Source organism: Corvus kubaryi, unplaced genomic scaffold, assembly GCF_017639235.1.
Source record: "Corvus kubaryi isolate FWS band 111438036 unplaced genomic scaffold, C.kubaryi_AGA036_p1.0 37383, whole genome shotgun sequence".
Taxonomy (NCBI): domain Eukaryota; kingdom Metazoa; phylum Chordata; class Aves; order Passeriformes; family Corvidae; genus Corvus; species Corvus kubaryi.
Genome location: NW_024581125.1, coordinates 1,417,648 through 1,439,691, shown reverse-complemented (window position 1 = coordinate 1,439,691; position 22,044 = coordinate 1,417,648). Strand labels below are relative to the sequence as shown.

General features: G+C 45.5%; 1 protein-coding gene across 17 annotated transcripts in view; it reads right to left on the bottom strand.

Moving 5' to 3' along the window:
* Positions 1-22,044, bottom strand: part of AGAP1 (ArfGAP with GTPase domain, ankyrin repeat and PH domain 1) — a 313,696-nt gene that overhangs the window by 44,315 nt on the left and 247,337 nt on the right. For 11 of the 17 annotated variants that reach the window (XM_042035324.1, XM_042035325.1, XM_042035326.1 and 8 more), the window contains 3 exons: positions 12,069-12,146; positions 3,469-3,623; positions 1,458-1,548 (listed from right to left, as the gene is read on the bottom strand). In XM_042035324.1, coding sequence (XP_041891258.1) covers positions 1,458-1,548; positions 3,469-3,623; positions 12,069-12,146 — 324 coding nt within the window. The remainder of the gene's footprint in view (positions 1-1,457; positions 1,549-3,468; positions 3,624-12,068; positions 12,147-22,044) is intronic. The other 6 variants (XM_042035327.1, XM_042035328.1, XM_042035329.1 and 3 more) reach the window with 1 other exon arrangement.

Below are 22,044 nucleotides of genomic sequence, written 5' to 3'. Positions count from 1 at the left end.
AGAGAAACACGAGCCTTGGGGATAGCGTGGAGTCTGGGCAGAGCTGAGGTGGATCAGAGGGATGCTGTGGGTGTGGAAGTGGTCTGCACTGAAGGGATTGCACCTTATAGATATATAATATAACCTCCCATAAATACATACATATATATGACAGTATAATATATATTTGTGTATTTTATAAATATATATATATATCTAGTTAGCAAGGCTGGGAAAATGCCACCCACAGCTGCACAGACAGAGCGGAGCAGGACTTGGCACCACTCCCACCGTGGGCTGCTCAGAGGCAGCAGTGAGCACTTCAAATGAGCTGAATATCCATGCAGGTCACTCCCAGACCCCCTCCTCCTCACACACAGCACACCACCCCACCTGCCTTTCTCCTGAGCCACATCAAAGCTCTGGGGGAAATCTCAATGACTGCCAGGTCACTATGAAAGCACACTAATAAATAAGACTCGCTTTGGGCTCCAGGTGCTAAAATACCACCCAAACCAACCTCTTCCCATGTTTAGCACGTGCTGAATCACATGGAGAGGAACACAGAGACCAAACTGTTGGTGCAAAAGCACCTGCACTTGTGTACAGATGTTCTTTTTACCCTGGGGTGTCAGAACGGCTTAGACCAGGAGTCAAAATCCTAAGCGGCCAATCTTCAAAAGTAAAAATCACACCTGAAGAAAAAGAAGTGAATATTTTTTTCCATTTTAAGCATGTGCAAAAATCGCAAGGAAAGTTCTGACTTCCAAATATCAAAGAAATAAAAATGCACAAGTTCTCGGTCCTTCAGCTCCTCCAACTAATTGCTTTAGAGCAAGAGAACTTCCTTTTTGTGGCTTTGTTGCAAACCCCTGGAACTAAAGAGCACCAGAATAATGGCCTCAGTCGGGGTTAGTGAGGTGAAGCACAGCTCAAAGTATTCCCGAGAACACTCTTCTGAACACTAAGTATATGTTTTAAAAAATATAAAAAAAAATAAAAAAAAAAAAAGGGAAAGAAACACAAAGGGGAAGGAAAAAAAAAAAATCCAAAATCAGTTTTCTAGCATCCAGATATAATGAGCAATGACTTTGGTTTCTTCTGCCAAGCAGGCCTAAAAAACCAAAGGAAAAACCAGCAATGAAGCTCTACTTCTTTGAAAACATTACCATGGCACGTGTGCCCTCACCTCGCAAAACAGGCGGGAAATGGAAGGAACTGATGTCAAACAGCAAACTTCTTTCCTTCAGCACAGAAATGCTGACATTCAACGTGAAACAACGAGGGGAAAAAATGAGGATGCATTGATGTGGCAGATATTGAGCATAAATTAAGATTTGGTTAAACAAACTCCTCAATGGAGCAGAAATGTGCCAGCAACAGAGGGGATGTAACACCAGGGAGGCCAGAGCTGGGTGTTCCCCCAAGCCCTGGCCGAGGAGAAGAGGTCAGAGCCGAAGTCAGGTGGCTGTACTTACTCTGAGCCTCACAGTCCACGCAGTGGGAATTGCCTCTGATGTTCCTGATGGACTGCAGGGCCATGGCCTCATTCTGACTCGTCAGGCGGGACTGGGGGATTTAAAGACACAAATGAGCAGTGAGGAAGAACCCAAAAAACCTAAATGACACAACTGGCAGCTGAATGAACGGCAAACCCCAAAGCTCAGACCAAGGTCAAATGAATACGGTCAAGGAACCTCAAGTCTTGATTTGCCTCTCAAGGAACAGGGATCTTTTGGCATCTCCAAGACTTGTGGGGTCTCCAGCCCGGATTCTAACAGAGGGGAATCAAGCCTGAGGATGAACCCTGCTCTCCCCAAAAGCAGCAGCCACACTGCAGGTTTGCTTCTCGAGATAAATGAGATAAGAATATCATTTTGCAACATCAGTTTCTTTTATTGACGTGCGTGCTTGTGCTAATGAAGACTAAGGGACGCTTTGCAGAAGCGGCTGGAACCTTTTTATCATGCAAAGGTCAGGTTTCACCCGGTGGCTCCCGTTTAAATGCTCTCCATGGTGACCTGCCCATGACCTCTGCTCGGGGAGACTCTCCTGATGCACCAGCACTTCAGCTCTACCCTAAACTGCCTTGAGGGCTCCCTGAGGAGCAAACTGTTGCCTGCACCGAGGGATGGAGAAGGGATTTAAGCAGGACTTGTGGATATCCACGTGGAGACGCAACTTCCGTGGGACACCTGTCCAGCCAGCTGCCCTTTGCTGTTCCAGCCAGTTCTTCTAACATGCTTTGGGAACCTGGAGTGAAAATCCTCCCTGAGCCATTGCCCAGCCACTCTGGAAGAGTCAGAGGGGGCGAAATGATGCCTTAGGTTTTAACTTTTCCATTTTTCACATCCTGCACTGCCTGGTGTGTGACTCTGAAGTTCCTTGTAGCCTGGTAATTTCTGCTCTCTCAAGCCAGGCAGACATAACAAAGCCTCTCCAGGCCTGCTCTCCAAGGACACCCAGACTGTCCTAGGCCCAAAAGTATAAACCAAAAGCTTCTAAAGGGGGGGGCAAGCTTGGGGAAACGACATCATTAACTGAAGCTTTAATTGGAGAATTAACCCTGATATGCAAATGAACCAAACTTACAAAAGTGTGAAGAACTCGTGACCTGTTGTCCATCTTGGGGTCCATCTTGGCAGTAGCCTCTGACCCCCAGGGTGTGCCTTTGAAGGCCTTTCAAATAAATACCTACTTTTATTCCCTTACTCCTGTCTAGTCTCTGTGTCTAGGAGGCCTCTTAAGGCATCACTTTATCCTTCTGCATTGATATTTTTATGTGGGTGCTCATGCACAAACTTCCCCTTCTGTGCTCTGATAACACACACCCATCAGGATGTGTGAACCCATGCAAAGCAAGAAACATGTAAACTGGGATTTTCCTCCACCTCAGGAATATATCTTGGAAATAAACCCATTTTTTAACACCAAATGGGAAGTAAATTGTGGTATGATGATGGTAATTAGTGGTGTTTGATCTACCTTGGCACCTCAGGGCAACGAAAGCAGGCATTCATTTAAAACTAGGAGTCTCTTCCTCGCCATATAAAATCATGAAAGACAACTGTTAGATGGGTAATATTATGGGGTCTACAGTTATGGACAACTAGTGGCCGTTCTTCTCCCTCAGGCACCACAGAGCACCTTGCTCTCTCCTGTGAAGTGCTTACAGACAGCTGCACTCAAGACACAGAAGTTCTCCCAAAAACAAGCATTGGCTGAAGGCATCTCAGACTTTAAACACTTATTTTGATAGGAAGGGCGAGCAAATTCCTTCTGTCATCAAAGGAAAGCACTCCAAGGGGGGGAAAGCTGCTCCTCCTAGGCTGTGTGCTCCCCTCAGAAAGCTCCAAGCCTGCTCAGCTGTGGGGGTAACACACACACACACACACCTCGAGGAGTACGGGCTTGAAATTCAGAATTTGCTGCCATCTTAATGATGAGCTAATCCATGGCTAATTGTCAGTATTGCCCTGTGCACCATACCTTGTTCTTGCTGCTCTCACAGGACTGTAAACTGGCCAGGATCTGGCTCTCTATGGCTTGGACCCACGCGTCCCTCTCTTCGTAGGTGGTTGCTTCGAAGTGCCAAGTCTGGCCCGTGAGAGAGACAATGATAAACTCGAAGTTTTCTTCTTGTTCTGGAAAAAAAAAAAACAAAGAGCAATTGGAAGAAAAGATTAAGGATAGTGAAAAGTAGCTGAAACAACCTTGGTTGATGAGAACTTCTGCTACATGACGGGTTTAAGCTGAAGGAGGATAGATTTAGATGAAATATTGGGGAAAAATTCTTCCCTGTGAGGGTGCTGAGGCCCTGGCACAGGGTGCCCAGAGAAGCTGTGGCTGCCCCTGGATCCCTGGCAGTGCCCAAGGCCAGGTTGGACGGGGCTTGGAGCAACCTGGGACAGTGGAAGGTGCTCCTGCCCATGGCAGGGGGTGGAATTGGATAATCTTGAAGGTCCCTTCCAACCCAAACCATTCTGGGATTGTGCAAATCCTGCAAATGCAGGTCTGAACATGAGGTTTGAGGCTGGATCCTGCCCTGCACAGTGCAGCAGGAAACAACCAGGATCCACTGCTTTTTCTCTCTAAATGCTATCCAGACAAAGCACTGGTTTGGGTAAATGCTCAGTTCCTGTGTTTGTGAGTTTGGAATCGAGTCTGTACCTTAATCAAACATAAAATGGCCAGCAAGCATCATTTAGATTTAAACCTGAGGAGCTAAAAGCTACATAATGTAAAAATCAAAGGGTGCCACAAAATAAAAGATGAATGGACCATAAAGAGCTGTCAATACAGAAAGTGTAACAATTTACCCTCTTCTTTCAAGCAGTTTTTACAAGCACAGATATATTAAAGCAGATGTGTACATTTTCTCCTCTGCAGCATGAATACGGGGATGATAATGATAATAATAATAATAATTACTGGGCTATAATACAGGATTAAAATCAGTTCAACCTATTCAACATCCACGTCCGACATGGGAGATGAGAAAATGATCTGAGAAGCCAGGAGAGAGGGTCAGTGAAATATCCTGAGGGCTACTGGAGGATAAGGACAAGTATTCAGGCCAGAGGAGCAGCACATGGAAATACCAGCAGAACTGAAATAAATGGACACACAGCCCACCTACACATGGGACACCAACGCCAAATTAAAAAAATCAAGGAAGCTGAAACAGAGTAAGTGCAATTGGGAAGGGCTGGCACGGAGCATGAAAGAAAAAGAATAATAGAGCACAAAATTCTGGTGAACATCAGCCATAATGAGCTTCAGAAAGAGCATTTTGTCCCATAATGACTTATTATATATTCAGAGCCATGACACTGCTGTGTTCCCTCATCATCCATAAACATGCAGAGACCAGGGATAAATCCAGCACCAGATTTAAAGACAGCACTGCTGCCCACTGGCAGTTGTGCTCCCAAGCTGTGGAACAAGGGGTTTTCTTGGAGAAGCTCCATGTCAGCAAGGCCAGTGCTGTAAGGATGCCTCAAAAATATCAGGAGGTGACTTGGCACCTTGAGGTGGGGATAAACACGGAGCTGAAGGTTATTTTCAGGTGCAGGAAGGCAGCTGAGGCAGCAGTTTTACTGAAAAACAGGGCATGGGCTAAGAGGGAGAAGAAATCATGGAATATCCAGAGGTGGAAGGGGTCCCACAGGAATCACTGATCCAACCCCTGGCCCTGCACAGCCACCCCACCAATCCCAGCCTGGGCATCCCTGGCAGCGCTGTCCAAACGCTCCTGGAGCTCTGGCAGCCTCGGGGCCGTGCCCATTCCCTGGGGAGCCTGGGCAGTGCCCAGCAGCCTCTGGGGGAAGAACCTTTCCCTGATACCCAACCCAAACTCCCCTGACACAGCTCCATGGCATTCCCTCGGGTCAAAGACGAATGATGCAACTGCACAGCTACAACTGTTCCATTATAGCAACACTGTGTTCCAAACAAACAGGTAGAGGCATTACCCAAAATGCCATGAATAAATCATGGAAAAAGCCTCGTTTATCAAGCAGAGCTTTCAGGGGTTTATGAGGAAGATCTAAGAGGAACTACTCCACAATAAATGAAGTTACACTCAGCCCTGCGCACTGCAGGACAACACTGGTAAGGTCTTTGCAGCACCACTGAAACCCTCTGATCTCCTCTTTAATAATGCTGATCACACACACACGGAGCTGGTTTGGCCAGGAGAAATGAGCCCAGGAGAGCTGCAGCACGTTTTCAGGCTGGGCTGGAAGGACATTTTGAGGTCCAAAGAAGAAAACGGAGCTGGGGAGGGGCTGGAGCCCCAGGAGTGGCTGAGGGAGCTGGAAAGGGGCTCAGCCTGGAGCAAAGGAGGCTCAGGGGGGACCTTGTGGCTCTGCACAAGTCCCTGACAGGAGGGGGCAGCCGGGGGGGAAATCGGGCTCTGCTGCCAGGGAACAGGGACAGGAGGAGAGGGAACGGCCTCAGGCTGGGCCAGGGGAGGGGCAGGGTGGATACCAGGGGGAATTTCTTCATGGAAAGGGCGCTCAGGCCTTGGAAGGGGCTGCCCAGGGAGTGGTGGAGTGCCCATGCCTGGAGGGAATTCAAAGCCATGTGGATGTGGCACTTGGGGACGTGGGTTAGTGGGGAACGCGGCAGCGCTGGATTAACTGCTGGGCTCGATGATCTTGGAGGTCTTTTCCAACTTCAATAATTCCATGATTCTATATCCACTGAAGCTTCAGATTTAGTCCCCAAAAAGCCGTGCTGGTTGAAGACATCTTCCCTAATTTTTTCTGCTTAAACACACCAAGACTGTTTTTGCCCCAAGCTCAGCTGTGAAACAAAGCAGCAGTGCCTGCTCCACATCACCCCCCAGGGCAATTCCTTCAGAAGACAAGGAACAAACCCATTCCTGTACGTCCTTAAGCACAGCAAGTGGGAACAGGAAAATCCAGGAGGGAGGATGAAATTGTTCACTTTCACTCTTCAGTCAAATTATAGGTTGTGCTATTTAAATCCCTGTGAGCCCAATCACAAAATTTTATTAAACAGTTTTCCATGTTTAACAGTTATTCATGGAAAGGTCCACTATAATAGTATTTTAGCACCATCAACCTGTCGAAATCAACCTGCCCAATTACTCCAAACTACATTAATAACACCGGATATTACACTAATTGTGTCCAGTTTCTATGCAGACGAGGTCCCATGGGGCTAATTTTGCATCCTCAGGGGCAAGCAACTCAGCCATCAGCCTGATTTCACCAGGAATCCCTCCTCATTACACAAGTCCAGGCTGTCAAACTTTTTTTTTTTTAAGAAAAAAAGGTTAATGGGCCAATCAGTCATCAATTATTTCCTGGAGAGGCAGCAGAGGAAGGGTTAAAGTGTGAAGAACCAGCTGCCAGCAACTTCCATTTGGAAGTTATTATCAACAGGAGATGTCTAAAAATGTTGTTGTTTGTTTTGCCTTTTTTCTTTTCTTTTTTTTTTTTTTTGAAGAGGGAAGGGGTGGCTGGGATGGGAAATGAGCCCAAACTGTGAGATTGTGATGATATGGAAGGCAAAGCACAAGAGACTTTTTCTTTTAGTGGAAGTGGGCATGGAATCAGTGAATTTTAGGGTGCCCAGGGCAGCTGTGGCTGCCCCTGGATCCCTGGCAGTGTCCAAGGCCAGGCTGGACACTGGGGCTTGGAGCAGCCTGGGACAGTGGAAGGTGTCCCTGAGGAGCAATGGGTTGGGGAAGAAAAAACAAACATTCAGGCATGGCCTCACCGCCTTCCCCTACCCAATGTGTTTGCGATGTGGGACTGAGACCAGCTTTAGAAAACCAGCCCGAAAATTACCACAGGATACAATTAGGCCATAACTTGTTCCAGAGAACTCAGTTCAGTCCACTGAAATGTAGGGAAAGCAAATGTCCAGAAGCAGTCACACCCCCTGGTATCCTTCAGGAGAGGTTTGAAATAATGTGCACAAATCAGCTCGGTCCCAGTTTCCGCTCCTCACCTATTTTATTCCCAATATTAAGAACTGCATAAATAACCAGGGACACCTTGCACCAGTGATGGGCACAGTTCAAAGTCACAAAATCCTAAAAGATCAGGTTGGAAGGGACCTCGAGGATCACCTGGTCCAACTTTTCAGCACGGAAAGTCAGTGGGAGGCAAGGGCTCCTTCCTGCCATGCAGGAATCCCACCCATCCTAAAAGATGGCTTTTAAACAAATAAATATTAAGGCATTTCTCACAGGCATTCATGAATATTTTACCAGAACCAGGAATAAGACTGGATCTTCTGGCTCCCAAGACAACCAGGCTGTGCATTTGTATTTGTCTGATAGCAGAGGATGCTGGTGCTGCCGCTAATTAACAGTAACTCATCATGCACACCTGGTGGGTGGTGCCACTCACACAGGAAACACTTCCCAGGAACAAGAAGTCAAGTGCAGTACCAAAAACACCCTTGAGGGCACGTTTCAAACACTCCTGAAGCACCTTCAAGAGCTGAGGTTACAGCCTGAATCCCAGCCAAGCCTGCCTCAAGTAACACCGAGCCCTATTTAAGCTCCTTTTCCATCGCCTCCTCCTCCCTCTCCTGAAAATCTCTTCTGCTCAAGCACCATAACCCTTCATCCTTTCCAAAGGAGGAGAAGGGAGAGCTGCTGGGGTGCCCTGGGAAGCGACAGGAGATGTTGACAACACACCATTTGTTTGCAACGTGTTATTTACGTCCCACGCAACGTTAGGTCTCGTCACCTTTCGCCGCTCGGTGTGAACCACCCCCGTCACTCGGCAGATGAGGATGTTTATTAGCAGCCTCAATTAAGGAAATATTTGTGCCACGTCCCACTGGGCATGGCTATGCTAATACTTCTCTCCCCTTTCCAAACCCAGTGTCTAAATCTAATTAGTTCTGAAAATCAACCCTATCAGGACAACGGAGCTCTGCTATCACTTGCCCACAGCTCTTGGTAAAGGCTGTGTTCCACTGGAAGAGTTTTATATCCCATTTATCTGAGTGGTGGTAGAAAGCTGAAGGCACTGAACCCCTCTGCCACATGGACTTGATGTTTTATTTGGGTGCCGAGACAACACAAGTTAAAAAATTTTTTAAAAATTCAGTTTAGACAGACAGGGTGTAACTTCCTGCACGGGCACAGCACCACGGCAGCAACAGCATCACCTTGAAACCAGAGGTAGCTTGAGGCTTCTTGAGTATCCAAATCAAAAAGTTTTCCCTCAGTGCCCAGCAAATCCAGCCCAGCACTGTTTAAAATCTCACATGTAACCATGAGGAGGGGAAAAAAAATCAGGATTTAGTATCTTTAAGCATGAAGAACACAGACATTTAATTCCTTAAATATAATCCTGCTGTGCTGCAAAATCATAGAATCACAGAATGGTTTGGGTTGGAAGGGATCTTAAAGATCATCCAGTCCCACCCCCTGCCATGGGATACCTTCCACTATCCCAGGCTGCTCCAAGCCCCATCCGACCAGGCCTTAAATCTGCTGGTATAGGAGAAAGAAGTGTGTGTTTTAATAACTGCTATGATAACAGGTACAAGTGACTCTTAAAACCAGAGTGGGGTTTGTTTTAAGCATATCTCACTGCTACTACATATTTTTCCCCCTAAAGAACCAAAGGATGGCTTAAAGCCTGGCTGCCTGCAATAGGGGGAGCACGTGGGACTTCCTCATTTGTCAGTGGCTCCCTGTGGAAAACCCCCAAAATCTGAAAATGAAAGAGTTTAGGCAAACTCTAAAATGAATCAAAGCAAGGTTTCTTGTAATGAGACAGAACTGATGGAGGAGACAACTCTGCAATTTTGTGGCAACGTGGGGGTCGGGCTCTGCTCCCAGGGAACAGGGACAGGACAAAAGGAAACGGCCTCAAGCTGTCCCAGGGGAGGCTCAGGGTGGACAGCAGGAGGAATTTCTCCATGGAAAGGGTGCTCAGGCATTGGAGTGGAGTCCCCATCCCTGGAGGTGTCCCAGGAAGGCCTGGAGGTGGCACTCAGTGCTCTGGGCTGTGTGACAAGGTGGGCATCGGTCACAGCTTGGACTCGATGGCCTGGGAGAGTTTTTCCAACCTCAATGATTCTGTAACACCCTCAGAAGGCTGAGTCCTTCAGCTGGGATCCCACGCCTGGTGAAAATCCCACCCATAACATTATTTTTGCTGTCAAACAGCCAGGACAGAGCAGCCCCTCTGATGGGGACACTCAAGCACAGAGTCCCCCCCACCCTGGGGACCATCACCCACCCACAGCACAACTGCAGCACCTTGGCTGCACCTTCCTGCAGCTCCAGCTGAGCTCTGCCCGCCTGGGAGCAGGCACAGAACACCTAAAACCAACGGGAGGGCGTTAAAAATGACTGGAGAGCTTTTCAAGGCGGGGCTGAACCTGATGGAAATGTTTGTGGTGTGTAAAGAGGTGTAAGCGCAACCGAGCAAGCGCGTGCCAAGGACCAAAGCACATTTGTTATTCTGGACCGTCATTTCCCATCATCGTTCTTTTTTTGAAGGCATAATTATCTAAACATGTGGTTTTTAATACTTACAATGCTCATTAACTCCCCATTTGGGTGCCTCACCACTGCAGCTCTCACACAAAGGCTCACAAAGGTACCAGCTCAAAGCTATGGAGAGCATTGAACCTTCCACCTTTCCCATGGGGGGGGGGGGGGGGATAAAACATCCAAAAAATGATATATTTGCCCAATTTTAGAATTTCATCTTGATGCTGTGTCTCAAAACTTTTTGGGCCACGGCCAGCAGAACTGTGTTCCCATACCAAGGTGCCCTCAGTACTTAGTTTGAGCAGAAAGATCAAAGATTCCTCAAATTTGACATGCCCTGAAAAAATGTTGATCTGTGAAACACAAGGGAATTCCATATATTTGCTCCCCTGCTGCAATTTGTTAACAGGTAGGTATAAAATCCCAAGCTTCTCGAGCACTAAACCTGTACCAACAAACATACCTGACCAGAGGAAAAATTGGGCTGGGAGGCATAAACAGCAAATAGAAAATTAAAAAGTTACTAAAGTGTCTTTGTGGGAAAAAGACAACCCCAAAACTTATGAATATCTCACAGTCACTCTCTGTCATTTTGTATTTTGCGCTTCATATTTGAAAAGACAACAAAAGGATCAAACCAGCCGGTTTAACAGCTCTGAAAGGCATTAATTTTACACCGAGGCTGAGAAATGAAATAAAATTACACTTCCAAAAAAAAAAAAAAAAGCTGCATTAACAAGCTGGAATAAACCCCCACTTTTGTTTCCTGTGCACACTTTGTTTGGCAGGGAGAGCCAGGCCCCCGCCAGCAGCCTGGGCTGTAATTGTGCAAAAAAAAGGACGGTGATATAAATCACCAAAGGTTAATGATCAGGATGTGAACAGAGGGACTTGTTTACAGAAATAGCATGCAATTTAAAATTTACAAGAGATTTAATGCCACTGCTTGGCAATCACTAAAATCAACAGCCCAGAAAACAGTGACATTAAGAAAAATATTACAGTTATAATCATTCCAAAATAAGTCAATTAGTGTTAGGGCATGCGCTCGCGATTACTTGACCCATTTGGTTCGCACTTAAGTGAAGAGAAAAAAAAAAAATCCCCCTCCCTCGTAGCGAGATTACTGAGTTGTGACCTATTTTGCATTCCCTATTCCTTACACCATCCCTCTTCCGTGCTGCTGGAGGTGGTGGAGGTTTTTTTTCCCACCCCCATCCTCCTCCTTGCTTGGTTTCGGAGTCATTCTGACCTTTGACATTTGTAGTAATAATAATAAAAATATATATATATATATTAAAAAACAACAACAGAAAAAGTTTATAATTGTGTTGTTCAAATGAAGGTGGAAAGGGGAGGTGGGGGGGGGGAAATAAATACATAAAATTCCATGTGCTGTTATACAAAAGGCATGACGGCTGTCTTGGGTGGGTGGGGGGGGGGGGAAAAGGCAATGTAAGTCAATTTGTGAACTTTGGCACCAGGTGACCTTTAGAAATACAACAATATCCAGAATTTACAAGCAAGAGTAGCACATGCAAATGACCCGGCACTGTCTCGCCTCTGGATTAGAGCTGCAAAGAGCATTATGGAGAAGGCTTGCACAAAACAAATTAAGATTGTTACTTAAATGTCACGGCACACTATTGTATTTGGCTACAGATCATTACACCTGATACTAACACTTTTAAAAACCGTAATAACTTGGGAAATATTACATTGAGTGCCCACATGGAGAAAGGGAAAATATATATGTATCTCTTAAAAAAAAAAAAATAAATAAAAGGAGAAAATGGGTTCCTGAAGTAATTTAAACATCACCACTCCACGACTAGAGGGAAAGGTCAAAATTTAAGTAAGCTGAAAGGAACATGAATGGCAAAATAAAAGGCACAAACAGAAAGATGAAAAGACCAAGTGGAATGACTCTGCAAACACGGGGTGGAAACAAACACGCATGCTTGGGGCAAATCTCATTTCCAGGGGGAAAGGGAGAGAGGCGAGGAGGGCGAAATTTTGGAGAAGTGGGTTAAAAAAAGGGGGGGGAGAGAGAGAGGAGGTGTTCATCTGGGACGGGTGGGTTTGTTACCTTCGGTGTTGGTGCTGCTGCTGCTGTAAATATTTCGCAGGCTACCAACACGGTTTAGTTTCCAAGCTTTGCGTTTGGCTGCGTCCAGAGAGCAGGAGGGGAAGAGAAAAAAAAAAAAAAGAGAATAAAAATAAAGAAAAAAGAAAAGGGGAGGAAGAAAAAAAAAATTGGTTGTTGGTTTTTTTGTTTTTTCAATGAAAAAGGGGAGAAAAGAAACATCAAAAAGCACGTGAAGTAAAATACAAGCACGAGCCTGTTCACACGTGAAGAGCTACACACAGAAAATGCACACAGGACCACTGAGCCCCTGCAATCCACGGCCGATGTGGAAAACCTCGTGTTCAGAGGTTTTTTTCCTTCAGTCACCACAACATGACACGGTTTGACAAGATTAAATGGATCTGCTATTGGAACAGACGAAAACAGACCAGCAGAAGTAAAAAAAAAAATATACATATATAATAATAATAATAAAAAAAAAAAGGCAGGAAGTATTTGTGCAAAAGGTACAGGACTGGATGAAACAGCTACTGTAAAACGCGATTTAATTCATGACAAAACACAGCCAGACAAGAGCTCCTTTTCCTCCAGAAGCCTGCAGGGAACACTTGGTGCCTGGAGTTCACCCTTAAACTTCCTTTTTACATCACCACCTTTAGAAACTGAGGTGATGATGTAACGACCTTAAATCCTCGTACCAACAGATGTTCTTTGTAGCACTGAGCTCAGAGGAAGTAGAATTGTAAAATCCCAGAATGGTTTGGGTTGGAAGGGACCTTAAAGCCCATCTTACTCCACCCCCTGCCATGGGCAAGGACACCTTCCACCAGACCAGGCTGCTCCAAAATTCCAACCCCCGCCACTGCAAAATCAAAGTGTTTATTGGAAAGGGGGGGAAAAAAAAAGTCAGTTCTTTACACAGAATAGCAACACCCTCATTTCGTTAGAACTGACCCAAACTTTGAGATCCTCTGAGGTGCTGCTTCACAATTAGCAGAAAATATGGCTCAAAAGCACTCTGTTCCCGGGCTCATTAGGGGAGAGCACATCTTCACCTTCTTTAGAATCTTTCAAACACTTTGTTTAGGCTGGGTTTTGTCAGCTGATAAAACATCCGAGTACACCAGGACACCTGACAGCGACTGGAGCAACAGGGAACCGGGGAAATTACCATGTCTGGGAGCGTGGAAATGGCACGTGGATGTGGGACAAGGTTCAGTGGTGAACGTGGTGGTGCTGAGTTGATAGTTGGAGTCAATCTTAGAAGTCCTCTAAGGGACCTCAGAGCCTTCTCCCTCCCATCACAGCTCGTCCCTCACTCTTCAGGACGACATCAACACCCCACAACACAGCCAGCACCGGGACACAATAATTTCAAAGATTTCTTTCAATATTTATGAGGGAACTTCTGTAGTGCCCCACAGAACTCACACCAAACAGCTGCTTCCAGCCAAAAGGAACAGTGACGTGAAGTCACTGCAGGCTTTAACAAAAAGCTCCATTTTCAGCCGAAGAATTAAAGCTGGAAGAGCCCTGCCTGAACCCCCCCCGACTGTTAAGCTAGGTATGATTTTAATAAAGCCATCTGCAGGCTTTAATGCTCCATGCTGAAAAGGAGGACTGGATTCTGAGTGACATCATCAAATCTAGAAGTATTTTCATTGGGTGCATCCTTCAAGCTGAAAAAAACCCTTTCATTTCAAGACCTGGTTAAGAAGTCTCTGCACTAGAGAGGCACAATTGCCTGGCAGAAAACTTGTTTTTCCTCTGAAACATTTACATATAAATAGGCAAACTCGAGGTTTGGCACCCCTCTGCAAGGGAAGATGGTCTCCAGTGCACAGAGACCCTTTCCCAGTGCCTTTCTCATTTTTCACACCCTAATGGCACGTTTGTGCGAGCAGGAGTGAACCTGCAGCCTGCTTTTCTATTAACCTATTGATGAAATAATCCATTTTAATGTGTTAACTGTCAGGCCTCTCCCTTCCCTTTAAACAAATGGACTTTTTCCACAGAGATGCCGAGGTCCTGATACATCCACGTGTGTCCTTTGGCATCCATTAGGCTCCCACCAGCTTCCTCCAGGTGCTCTCCTGCCTTTGAGGATTCAATAAGGGTCTGGACACTGCCAAGCAAAGCCTTGGCAGGGTGATTGATGTGCCAGGGCCCAGCAGAGCCATCTCACCCTGCCTGCCTCTGGAGTTACACACTGCTGTTACCTACAACCAGGCTGGAACAGGCACTGCAGGTCATCATTTGCCTGCTTTGTCTTTGACTAATTTCCCAGGATATTCAGTTTGTCTGGGCTGGCTTCACTTGCTGGTCCCAAAGTTAACTCAACAAAAGCTCTTGTTACCAGCTCCAGAGATATCTATATCTATATCGCTATACCCATATCTCCATATCTCTATTATCTAATCTATTTTTCATATCATATATACACTTAATCAAACCAACCCCAACTGGTTCCCAATAAAATGCTGTAAGAAATATTTCATTATCTAACAGCAAAACTCCCTAATAACAAAGATCTTTAAGGCGGATTGATTTTGAAGCAATTTCTGCAAGTGTTTTTTCTTCCAAAAATGCCACCAAGAGGTGTCTCCAACTAAGGATTCCAGGAAAAAAAATAAGACAAACCTCAAACATCTGGAATGAAGTTAACTGTTTCCCAGTATGTAATTTAACTTTTACTGAAGGGGCAAACAGGATTGGTCCTGGATATATTGAGGATCCAGGGAAGTTGTGGCTGCCCCACCAAGATCAAGCCCAACACCTGAAAAAATACCACCAGGGCCACTAAGCCACACCAGAAAGTGCCACATTTACTTGGATTTCCAACAGCTCCAGGGATGGTGACTCCAGCACTGCCTTGGGCAGCCTGTTCTGATGCCTGACCACCTCTTCAGTGGAGAAATTTTCCCTGCCATCTAACCTGAAACAGGCCATCAAAATCTGCAAGGCTCAGAAGTGTTTACTGCTGCGGTTTTTCTCCTGTGAAGAACCTTCAACTGCGCAAATCAATCAGGACAGGACACTGGTGAGGTGAAGAAATGCTGCAGAGCAGCTGCTGCAGAGTACAGAGCCTGGGAGTCAAGAACGAAGGTCTTTCCTGTGACTTGGTAAGCCCTGACTGGGCTCACTGTGCTTTTCCAGAGGCAATTCCACTCCCTGATTTCGTCTTCCAAGGTCCTGATCTGCAGCTTTTTGGTGTCCACGATGACATGTCGGGTCTGTGTCCCCGACAAGGGAGCGCTGGCAGCAGCTGCAGCCCTGGCAGGACATGCAGCTGCACCTGGGGACACAGACCATCCCTTTGCTGGTGCTTTTGAGGGCTCCCTGGCAGCTGAGCTATCCCCATTTGTGTAAAATAAGCTTTCACACCTGCACATCTCAGAGAGAGAAGAGGTATGCTGGTATAGCAAGGAGGAAGCAAGGCTCCAGGACAGCCCTTTGTTAAGATCTGGAGGAACTGGGAATCAATTAAACTTAATCACTCCCAATTACCACCTCTCTTTGTATTTGCTCAGGCAATAACTTTACAGCTGTGACCAGCCCCTCGCAGACAGAATTTCTGTGTTTGCTTTCTTTAACAGGGCTGCTATTTATTCTCTCTTAATGAATCTGCTTGTCCTGCCTAGTTCTGATTAGTCAGGCTCTGTAGTAAATATGTTCACCACCACTATGATCACGTACCAGCATTTCCAAAAGCAGGAGGTGTTTGTGGAAAGGATTTAAACCCACGTGTGATCTGAGGACACCTCTGTTTGGTACCTGGGAAGGTCTCTAAGGATGCTCAGGATATTATGCTCAACAAACCACCACATTAACCCTTTCCAACCTGCTCCAATTCAGTTCTTTTCACGTTGTGATAAACGGAAATACGCTTTTATTCCTGGGAGAGTGTCCACATCCACAGTCTCACCCTGAAAACCTCCCTCCAGCGCTGCACCGAGGAATTCCAGATGTGCTAACGCCACCTCTGGTCTGGCTGTGACAGAGTTCTTTGCTGATTAGACAAACAGTGCTCAGACAGCTGATTAAAAAATGCTGTGGCCGCTCGGTTGTGTGTCCGAGCCTCGCCAGCCATGTTGGAGGTGGAAGTGTGCATGAATTACATCCCTGGAGTGTGCTGAGCAGCGCTGATTAAATGAGGCACGCCACAGCCCTCAGCATCAATTATCAGAAATAATAGGATCTCTGCACCAAGGCTGGGGGAAGGGGGCTGGGGCTGGCGTGTCATGTGCTTCCCAGAACATCTTCCCAGCGCCCGTGTGACATAAATAACAGCGGCCGGGCACCCCAGCAACGCCGCTCTGTTCTGGGTGTGCAGCAATTAAACACTGAGGAGCTGCTGAGGAAAAACCTCCTCCCACAGCACAGTGGAGCTTTTCCAGGTAATACCTGGGACATCTACCCAGGAAAACCATTGATGAGATGTGGAAGGAAGGCAAAGCTGAGTATTTAAGGATAAACTTCAACCCTCCGCCTGCTCTGCCTTGAATTTTCCTGCAGCACGTGTGGTTACATCGGGGTCAGGCTGGGGAAGTTTTCTTTTTTCCTGGTCAGCAGCTTGTCCAACAAGACCCCACTCTTCGGTCAGAAGATTGAAAAGATTTCATTAAGATGCACCTCGGGAGATTCTCAGATCATGCAAATTTGTCTCTGCCACTGTGAAGGGGCCTTACGTTGTCTTACCCCTGTGTGAAAGCAGCAACGACAAAAAATCCTCCAAAAGGGTTAAAAAACCCAAAAACCAAACCCCAGGAATATCTAAAATATCTATATCTGTATCTATCTAAGTAAAATGAACCGGACACATTGCATTTCAAGATCTGTCCAACACTAAATTTTAAAATAAAAAATACCACAAAGTGCATGGATCTTTACAAAACACAGACTCATAAAATGGTTTGGGTTGGAAGGGACCTTAAAGACCTTCTGGTTCCAACCCCTGCCGTAGGAAAGGATGATAAATATGTCCACTACTTTTCTATTTATTAAACCACACAATGAACCATCTTTAAACACCTGAATGCGATTCTGAAGTTTCCAAACAGTTCTGTTTGGAGCAGGAGGGATTATCAGGACATCCATATCCCAAAAAAATGGGAGACAGAAGATATTTCATGTGGAAACAGTCCTTAGTATGCCCTTTTTGGACTGCAGAACACTCAGAAAAAAACAAGCTGATGTAAAGGAAATTTAAATAAAAGTGCTGAGTTACAGAAATTTCCCCAAACACAACTAAAACTGTATTTCTGGCACAAAGAACAAACCCAACCAAAAATCCTTTCCTCTGCCACTGAAATCCTTTCCCATGCTCTCTTTTAAACCCACAAAACACTCTGAAAGTAATACGTCAAATCATATTAATAGTTAATTACGTTTGGCTTCTCTTCAGCTTTGAACGTTTCAGATGAAGGGGAGAAAAAATGAAAACACATTCATACTTCTGCTCGTGACAGGGGAAAAAAGTTACTTTAATTAAACATTGCTAAAAATGTTTTTAGTTCTTTTTTTTTTTTTCTTTCCCCCTTGCAATATTTCTCCCTCAGAACTTCTGCAGCAGGGAAAGGACCCACTAAACGATTTCAGTGCCTTTCCAATACGCGATAAACGTACAAGATTCCAATCGACAAAAAGGAAATGGTAATTGGAAACATTTTTCTCAGTTTTTCATTATCTGAAGCAGAAAATTATGGCTCTTTTCTACACACACACACACACACAAAATCCTTTTCAACCACCTAGAAAAATTGTCTTTTAATAAAAGCTTTAAATTATACTATCATATTTCAAAGGCAACGAACAGTTAAAGCAGCTAATCAAAGGTATAATTATTTAATGACTCTGACTCCTGCTATCTAACGGGGCTGGAATGGCTCGGCTGTGATCAGCAGACCCCCAGCTCCAGCTCTGCAAAACAAGCCCTTGGCCAGGAGCATTCCATCCACCCATTCCTAAGGTTAGTTCCTCCAATTTTGGTTGACTTCAGCAGGCCATCTGAGCTATTATGGAACTAAGGGAATCAGTTTGCCACTGTGCCACCGCTCTTTTTGTACCACATCTGGACTAAAAAAACCCCACAAAATAACCATAAGAGGTTTTCCTGCAGAGGAAACGAAAATATTTCCCAAACAAAATGGGATTTGTCAAGACCATCATTGATTTTGTTCACTTTTAATGCTTCATGACAGTTTTCTGTAAACCCCAGCTGCCCCACTCTAGGAATCCAAATGTGAAACACCTCCCCCAAAATGTGCTCATTGAAAATTACATATTTGTTTTAAATGCCTTTTAATATTTCTGTTAAAATAAACCTTTATTCATTTACTGCAGGTGAGTGAAGCAGTGAGCAAGCAGAGCATCCACCTCCATTCCAAGGCTTTTCTCATGTCTTTTACAACCAGAAATAGGACAGGAATAACCTGGAATCATCAGGCATTAATTACCAGAGCTCCCCAGGAGCGTACAGCACACCTTGGCTGATTTTTGGTTTATAACAGAGCAGTTTGTGTCATTGCATCTGAGCCTCAAACCCTAAATATGAACTTCTATTATGCTTCTCCTGTTGTACTGAATTCCTTTTATTCCGTTTTTTTTTGGCTACACAATTAGATTTCACAGAATCACAGAACCATTAAGGTTGGAAAAGACCTCCCAAGATTATCAAGTCCAACATTTGACCAAATGCCACAAAGCCTCTACAGCAAAGTGCCACAAACACTCCTTTCTTGAACACTTCCAGGGATGGTGACTCCACCACTTCCCTGGGCAGCCTGTTCCATCTGATCCAAGACATTGGACCCTCTGCAATTTCAAAGATATTCACATTTCTATCCAATTATCTTGATGCTGGGATCAGTCTCGTGCTTGTCATCAGGATCACGGGAGCTCAGGTGACACCAGCACCTGGGGTAGCACTGGAAACCAGACACGGCGAGGGAGCTGCCCCTGCCAGCCCTGCACCTTGCAGCCAAAGGTGACTCCAGGATCAAAGGGGACACCCAGGGACACTACACCTGGTGGGAGTGGCACCTGTGACAACAAACCCTGCTTGATGGGACATCAAAACCACCTTCCTGGCAAAGCTGCCGTTGTCACGGAATAGCTCGGGTTGGAAGGGGCCTTTTGGAGGTCATCCTGTCCAACCTCCCTGCAAGAACAATTACAGAACATAAAATGCACCTCCACTAAACCCCACTCCTTGCATTTGGGGAGGAGATCAGCAAAAAAGCATCGCGTGGGGCGGCTGAAGAGGAAGGAGAATTTGGGGGGAGTTTCTGCCAAGGTATCTTACAGGAAACAAGACCGAGCCAGGACACAGGGAGCATCAATATTTATGTAATTCTTAAAGCTCCCATGTCCTTGAGATTTCTTGTAGATACAGATGATGAAGATTTTCATTTTCCCAATGCCCAGGTTAGGCATCAGTGTCACTTTGATATTCCAGCTTTGGCTTACTCTGAAATGTAAACTGCCAAACAGAAATCAGAATTAATGTTATTGATGCCATGATGATTTTTTGCCTTTGCTTTCATACCCCTTTTATATACCTTTTTATAGCTTTTTGTATTCTTAGTGGTTTTTAGCCTACGTTCTTAGACTTACTTTGTTAAGCTAGGAGACTAAACATCTTAGAAACCCCAGACACCAAGGTCCTCTCCAGAACACATTTTGTAAACTAAGATAGGACCATCCAGGGGAAGGTTCCTTGGGGAGGGGGCTCACTTGAGCCTCTCATTGGGGAATCTTTGATAGATATGCTAATTAGTAAGGTCTATAATGTTATACTCGATCGATCGTGTGTGTGCATTGCGGGGCGCATTCTGGTCCATTCCACCTGGGCGTGGTGCAGCTAAGGATCCTTATAATAAATACAGAGGTAAAAGCCTTTTCTCCCTTCTAACCGTGTTTGATTCTTGATTTTAAGACCAGGAAAAGGCATCTTTATCATCTCCCATCTTGCTCAGCTATTTCACCCACACCATCCACCCTACTGCAAAAGGTAAGTTCATACTAGGTAAATAAAAACTGAGGCACACAACAACATACAAACCCCATATGTGTGTATATATAAATATACACATATGTACATAAACATGAATTCTTTGTGAATTTTCATCACTTGTGAAAATAAGCAGGAGCCAACCTGCCAGTGTCAGGTGTTAATAGTGCTGCATATTGCTCTGCTTGTGGTGCAACTTCCCATGTTAAGAGTAGGGATTCCTCACTGGAAAAATTCTGGTTGGAGAGATTTATTGTGTCAAGGCCTTTCCCTACAAAGTACTCAGCCACCTGTGATGATTATTTCCCTACAAACCTGAATGCTCATGCTAAGACAGGAAGGTCACCACAAAATTATTTAGGCTGGAAAAGACGTTGATGACCATCTTTTTGCCTGAGCTTCAGCATCACCCTGCACTGACAGAGAAGGAGACTGCCAGTTCCTTCCCTTGGCTAAACTGGAAAACACAGACCTGCAGATGTTGGGCCCTACAGGACAAGGACAACCTGAGCATGGAGGATTCACTGGAACTCTGAGTTTGGTAGAAGTTCCCACCCAGGAGTGCACCCACAACACCTGCACGTAGCTGTGCTAGCAGGAACTAGCACAGGACACACGGAATGGTTTGAAACTGCCAGACGGAAACTGGGATTTTGGGAAGGAATTGTTCCCTGGGAGGGTGGGCAGGCCCTGGCTCAGGGTGCCCAGAGAAGCTGGGGCTGCCCCTGGATCCCTGCAAGTGTCCAAGGCCAGGCTGGACATTGGGGCTTGGAGCAGCCTGGGACAGTGGAAGGTGTCCCTGCCCATGGCAGGGGGTGGCACTGGATGGGCTTTAAGGTCCCTTCCAAGCCAAACCATTTTAGGATAAATCTATTAATTTGCATTCTAGAACTCCTCAGGGCCTGCACAATTAAACAGCCACCTCAAAGCCAGCAATGGGACAAAGCAGCATGGAATTTTCACAAGGAGTTTACAAACTTGCCAACTTATCTTCCCGAACTCATTGCTCAAGCAGTGGTTACTGCACAGGTCTCAATCTCTTTGGGGAGGGATTCTTATCCCAGCTCTCTTCCCTGGGAGAAATTAAGTACCAAGACATCCAGTGGGAACAGAAAAATTCTTTCCAATTCAGATACAACATTTTGTCTCCTCTCCACAGACTGCATTTCCAAGGGCTTCACATGCAGGAAGCTGCTATCACCTATGGCTGTGTTGGGTGGGGCTCCTCAGATTTGATGTTAATTTGCACAGTACCAGTGAAAAATGTAAAAATCATTAAGTTGAAGATGCTTGTGATTTGCTATTACCCAACATGTGGCCAGATCTTTGCACAGATCCAACCATCTCAGGGTTGTGGCTGCTCTTACATGAAGGTTGTCATCCCAGTAATTCAACTTTTGTAATTTGACTTTTTTTTTCCAAAAGCTGCGGTTGCTGGAAATCCCTGGGGAGCTGCTGTGGTTAGCTCTGGAATGAAGGCAGGAAAACGAGGATGGGATTTGCAAAAGAGATTTGCTACTTGCATATTTTGAACGTGGTGTGTTTTAGGCAGGGCCCACACAAACACCACGTGGCTGAGGGACCAAGCCATGAATTAAGAGACTCGCACCAAAGTCGTGCTGCCTTTCACCTTCCAGCAAAAGCCTGAGTAACGACTGCATCTGGCCTGTGAAGATAAATACTAAATCCTGAATTTGCATCAGCTGCTGGTGTCACAGGCTCCCTTACAAGCCACAGCTCCCAGTTGTTAACTACTAACTGGCTCAACCACAACGCCTGCTACTAATCGCTTATTGAATAATGGAAGTGACACAACTGATAAAAGGTTTCAATCCTGGAAAAAAATGATTTATAGTATTTCACTCTACTGGCACTGTTATTTGTATGACAAATGGTTGGACAGGCACCAGTTAATCTCCACACACCTCCAACTCGGATGTGGCAGCTCCTGCCGGAGCATCCAAA